This window comes from Mizuhopecten yessoensis, unplaced genomic scaffold (assembly GCF_002113885.1).
Source record: "Mizuhopecten yessoensis strain PY_sf001 unplaced genomic scaffold, ASM211388v2 scaffold6313, whole genome shotgun sequence".
NCBI classification, from domain to species: domain Eukaryota; kingdom Metazoa; phylum Mollusca; class Bivalvia; order Pectinida; family Pectinidae; genus Mizuhopecten; species Mizuhopecten yessoensis.
In genome coordinates this window covers 302,210-308,143 of record NW_018406487.1, presented here as the reverse complement: position 1 = coordinate 308,143, position 5,934 = coordinate 302,210, and the positions used below count along the sequence as shown (strand labels likewise).

At 32.8% G+C, this 5,934-nt stretch overlaps 1 protein-coding gene across 1 annotated transcript; it reads left to right on the top strand.

The window, feature by feature from the left end:
* The first annotated feature begins 1,313 nt into the window (after positions 1-1,313).
* LOC110451964 lies at positions 1,314-4,696 on the top strand. The gene is made up of 3 exons (XM_021500201.1): positions 1,314-1,563; positions 3,103-3,257; positions 4,041-4,696. The coding sequence occupies exons 1-3, from the start codon at positions 1,314-1,316 to the stop codon at positions 4,686-4,688; spliced, it is 1,053 nt and encodes a 350-aa protein (XP_021355876.1). The 3' UTR covers positions 4,689-4,696.
* Positions 4,697-5,934: the final 1,238 nt, after the last annotated feature.

Genomic DNA, 5,934 nt, shown 5'->3' with positions numbered 1-5,934 from the left:
AACACAATTTGATAAAAATTAAAAAAAAAAAATCCTAACTATTACAGTACACTGTACTATCTTATCAAATTAAACATAAAACATTGCACTTGCTAAAATTTGGATACAATATTTAGTGTTTTAAACACTATCTCAAAAACAAATATGAATAAAAAATAAAATAATGTCTGGCCCTTTTACTGTAATGTTAATCTGTTCTATATATTTCTTTCCAGATATTTTTTTAAAATACACTTTTAAATTGCTAGTGTTTTTGTCTCCATTAGCAGAATACACTATTTTTGGCTCTGTAAGGGACACAATTCCTAAAGGTGCACTGAGTTGATATGACCAACACCGAATCAGAACTTTTTCCCAATACACCTTAGTCTGAGTGTATGTTACTATATAAATAGGTAAACAATCTCTTCAAACTATTATTATCCCCCCCTCTCCCCTCTACCAGCCCTTTGCTAGGTAACATTTTAAGTTAATACTATATATCTTTGATTGTTACAATTCCAATATATTGTTACTCTCTACATATTTTATAGCATTCCATTACTAACATTATTTTATTAATTATAGCCTATGGCACATGTAACATTTTATGTCTATTTTTTATAAAACAAATGTCTTAGAGTCTTAACCAATTATCAATATATTATATATACTATATAATTATGTAACTATTTTATGAATTGAATTGATTTATTTAGATCTAAGGCACCCCATTGGAATTAACTGAGCCACAATGTAACTTTATGGATCATCCCAGATAAAGGCCTAAATTAAACTAATCCAATCCAGTTTTAATACCTGACTGACTTCTAGTCTTATGGCATAAATAACTTATAAAGAAAATCTCATTCTGTCATAATATATATAGTTATGTCCAATCTGCAAAATGTGATAGAAGTGTATTATTTGCCTTTTACCTGAATAAATATTATTATTAGTACTAGTGCCAGTAGATTGTGTACAACTCTTTGACAGTCATTCGTAATATTTCAAGTTTTCTATCGATATCAGTACGAAATCGTGACTGTTAAGTACAAAAATAACCACAGCAAAATCTAACACACGAAATATTTATTTTTTTATTCTATGCAAAACTGTTTCATCCCGACTACAGTGTACTTTTAATGTAAAAAAATACGAAATATTTTTTTTAAAACATCTTCATTCCTGTGCTCGCTACACGCCGAACCCCTCTTCAACCATTCGGAACAAATAGTATCACCCAGATTGATTTGTATCACCTAAAGGTGTTCCGAACGTCGACTCACGCGTCATCAATTTTTCCCGCCAAGAAAAAATTGACAGCAATCGCAATGGCTACACCTGCTAAACAACAACGGACTGATGAAGACAACAACACAGACGTTAAAGGTTATATCCACAATGTGTCGCCCATGAAAACAAGCGCCAAGTCCAATATACACTATTTCAACTGTATCATACAAAGCGATAGGACAACTTTCTCTGAAGTTGTGTCGTTTTCACCTGATCAGAGAACGCAATTTATTCAGGCAGCGGACAGAAAAACAGGAGTACAGCTCAAAAGATGTAACAGAAAACTGGGTACGTTATTTCCTTTTTTGTTACACAAAATTTAGCAAATTCTCACATGCAGCAGAACACTATTATAAATGTTTATTAATCGATTCATAATCAACCATCCGCGGTTCGTCTTTAATAATATCGTATTCTAAAAAATCGGCCATCATCCAAAGATTCTGATAAGTATCGCATAAATACCCACGTCTAGAATATCAATATAAAATAACATGCAAAAAAATGTTGTCTTACCGCCGTCAAACGGTGGCAGATTTCTGATGATTGTGAACTAAATTTCAACCGATTATTGGAAAATTTATAAACTTTTATAGGCCTAACATGGCGACGTATTTTTTGGCGTTCTATTCAAAACATATAGGGTTTCCCGAAGGTTACATCCAAAACATGACATGGAAAAATTAATAAACTGTATTGGATACAATGGTTTAACATCTAAGATGCATTTTTTTTTTATTTAAAGCAGTGTTTTGAAACGAATATTTCAATTTTGTAATCTGATGGTCAATTGCTATTGTAATCTATCGCATAAACTTTTACAAGCCCAAACGACTAACGTTAGTTTCTAACTCTGATGTATATGTAATACCTGGTGTAATTTCCACAACAACCATGTCCTTTATATTCTACAATACTGTTTATAGTCATTCACCCAGATCAATCCCCGTCTAATGTCTTAATTAGGTTTCTATAAGATGAACTCTGATCATCATAAACATGGCGTCTTGAAATTACCACTCTTGTATTTTATATATATAAGTATACCTGAAATACCTACTATAAATATTTGTGGTATTTGTACATGAAATTTGAACCAACCCAAAACTAACAAGGCGACAGAATTTTGCGTTGACCACCTCTTAATAAATTCACGATGTACACAAGTTGGGATCTCCCTAGCCTTTCCGACATGGTAATGAAAAGCAGAAACAGACCCTGTTTACAGACATAAAAAGTCTCTAAACCACGTCTAACTGAACACATGGTGCATAAACTGCTGTCGCAAAATAATTACAAATAACAGCGTCTTTTTAATTGCACCTTGAATTCCATTCAGTAAGTTAATTTGTAAAATTATATTAAAAAATAGGATGCAGCCATTTTATACACATGGTAAACGTAACTGAAGTATCTGTTGAAATTCTTTAGTTACGTTACCATGTGCATAATTCATAAATCCTCTAAAAATGTCTGAGAGAAAAAAGTAGGCGAGTTCTAAATGTATCTACAAATATATCATACCCACAATATATTTATATCATGCTTCATTTCAGAAAAGTAGGCTAATTTTCAAAAAACAATTACATACAAGTGAAATATATTGTTATAATAACACAGGCTGTTTTTTAACTCTTTATTTTATGCATGTGTTCACTTTATCCCCGTTTACAGAGACTTTTTATCTCTGTAAACCGAGTCTGTGTCAGCTTTTCTAGACTTTCCACAACTATCCAATCCTATTCATTCTCAATGAAGACTTGAATTAAAAATATAAAAATGTCAAAACTCGCTTGTAGTAATAATATTCTGAAATTCATCTTTCAGATTTTGCTTCACCCAGTGGATGCAAATACTTGCTGTCAAGAGGATCTTCTGTAGATGTCGTTAAAAGCCTGGGCTTTCAGTCAAAAAACCCACCTTCAAACAAAACCACCGAAAAATCTATATCCGATGCATTAGAAGAAGCAGTTGGAAGCTATGTAAGATTTTAACACATTGTTTGTTTGCTCTCAACAAGCACAATTAATCCATAAAGTTAACTTGCTGTTTGAATCATTACAAAATGACTTATTCTATACATTCATCATCAACACTTGAAACTTATCGTTATACTGTCTGGTTTCAACATTCAACAACTTTTATTGCACATGTTGTCGTTCTAAATCACAAACGTAAAAAAAAAAAACTCTTTTAAAAAGTAAAATATGTGTAGCTTTTAATGCTGTGCTACATGTGTTCTTTCTGTAATGAAAAATATAACCTTTCATAATCCTTTGCAATTCCTTGTCAATGTCCCAACTGTGTATATGTATACAAGATATTCTATGAAACTTCATACATACCTACAGTCTGTTCATATTAAATATTTTAACAGTCATCATGTTGACACTGAACCAAGAACTACAAATACCAGCATTCATTTTGTAAACAACACCTATATCAAACATATTGGTAAAGTAATACAAAAACCAACACATATATATTTATTTTCTGCACCAATCCTTATACATTTTGTGCAATTCTCCTCCAGATTCCCCCCCTCCCGTCAATAAACAAAAATCAGGTTTATACATATAAAAACAATTGAGTCACACCATTTGCTATATAGGTCGAGCGGCTAACATCAAACAAACTAATTTTTTGTTATTTTGGCCTAAAACCTCCATCCACAGCCTTCTTACAAAGCAAATACCTTATCAACTGTGCTACCATGCTCTATTTTCATTGTGTTTATGTACTTAACATAATTTCTCTTCCTGCAGGTCAGTATCAGATGCAAGGTCATGTCGCTTGACACTTCAACTGACACCAAAACAACAAAGTCTGGTCGCCAAATATCCCTCCGCAATGCTGTCATTGCAGACTCGACCAATTCAACAAGATTGTCACTTTGGGGCAATCATACTACCCAACTTGCCGCAGGATCATCTTACACAATGACAGATTTGGCTGTTAAAGACTATGACGCAGAAAAGTTTCTCTCAACATCCCCAAGAAGCACCATCAACAATGTTGAAGAACTCCTCAACATTGTTGAAGTGCGTGACAACAGCATACAGATAGAAGGAAAACCAGAATGTGTTTCAGTCACTACCACATATGCCTGCAAAAACTGCCGAACCAAATTTGACCTGCCTACAACGTCAACAACCTACAAGTGTACGAACTGCAGCATGCGACAGCTGGTCAATGCTGCATCAAAATCAACAACACTAAAACTCAAACTTGAAACTCATCCAGCTACGTTTATCATAACTGGCATAGTTGCGACCAACTTCTTGGGAATCAATGATTTCATTGGCATCACCGATCCAGATGACCTAGAAGAACTACTGTTCACAAAAACACTGTGCATTACACTTCCAACACCTACAGCAACAACAGCAAGTGAACTGACAGTTTCACAATAGTTCTTTGAAAAACCTCATGGCTGTCAACTAACCTAACAACATTTGATGACTTTTAGAAAATATTGAATATTCAATTACAAACAACACAGATTTCATGTAAATTTTTCACCATTACTTCTGACATACAGGTGTTGTAAACAGTTGTCACTAATACAAATACCACCTCTGTCAACCCATATTAATCAGCAGTATTGTTTATATATACATGTACTTGACACTATACATTTTGTACAATAGTCAATAGTAACCACAGACTTTCGAATATTTTATACTAGTTATAATCTACAATCTCCTTTGATATCACTTTTTGCAAAATTGCATTTCAATCACAGCAGAAAACAACCTTAATGAACTCCATACCAAGTCATTAAAATTACCCCATACACACTAACTAAAATATCCCCCTTTATTTGTAAACATTGTTGATCCCCATTCGTAAAACTAGACTTGTAATTTACAAGTCAACCACTTCATTTGTTTCACAAAACACTAATCTAATTATATATATAAAGTGTCTTTCGTCTATACTTTCATCTTTCTTAAGCAATGTTGATTTCTATTCCCCCACCATATTACGATACGTCATATAGTGTTGGTGTTACCCATGTCCAACCCGTTTTGTTGCGTCACATTTCATTGGCACAGCTGTACCAACTTTAGGTCTTAAGAAATTCTGATAAACATGATACAAATGTCAACTATAAAGATGCCTTGGCTGAGTTCGTATTTCAAGGTTTAAAGGTCAATATCACTTACTATTTATAGAAAATTTTGTCCAAATCCATTGTCATCAACTTCATTTCTAAACAAATATACTTGAAACCTAATGTAAAGGTCAACAATTGAAAATACCTGGATTAAGTTCATATTTCATGGTACAAATGTGAACGTCAATATTACTATATATAATATTTATTGCGATTTTTATGAATTTCACTTACCACTTAAGCAACATCATTTCTTTACAAATTTGTATAAATCTTTATACAAAGGTTCATTATGACAACACTTGAAATGAGTTCGTATTTCAATTACGTTGACATTACTATTTATAAAAAAATTGTTTATAACAATTTTATCCATAACCAACATGGTATTCATGTCTTCAAAACGTTTCCTATTTTTGATGCATGTCAATCACAATGATCTCATTAACCACATCAGTACGTCTAAAGTAAAATCTGTTATTTAATACTCGTAACATCCCATGCCTCATTCGAATTCCTAATGCAGTGGTCAAACTCAT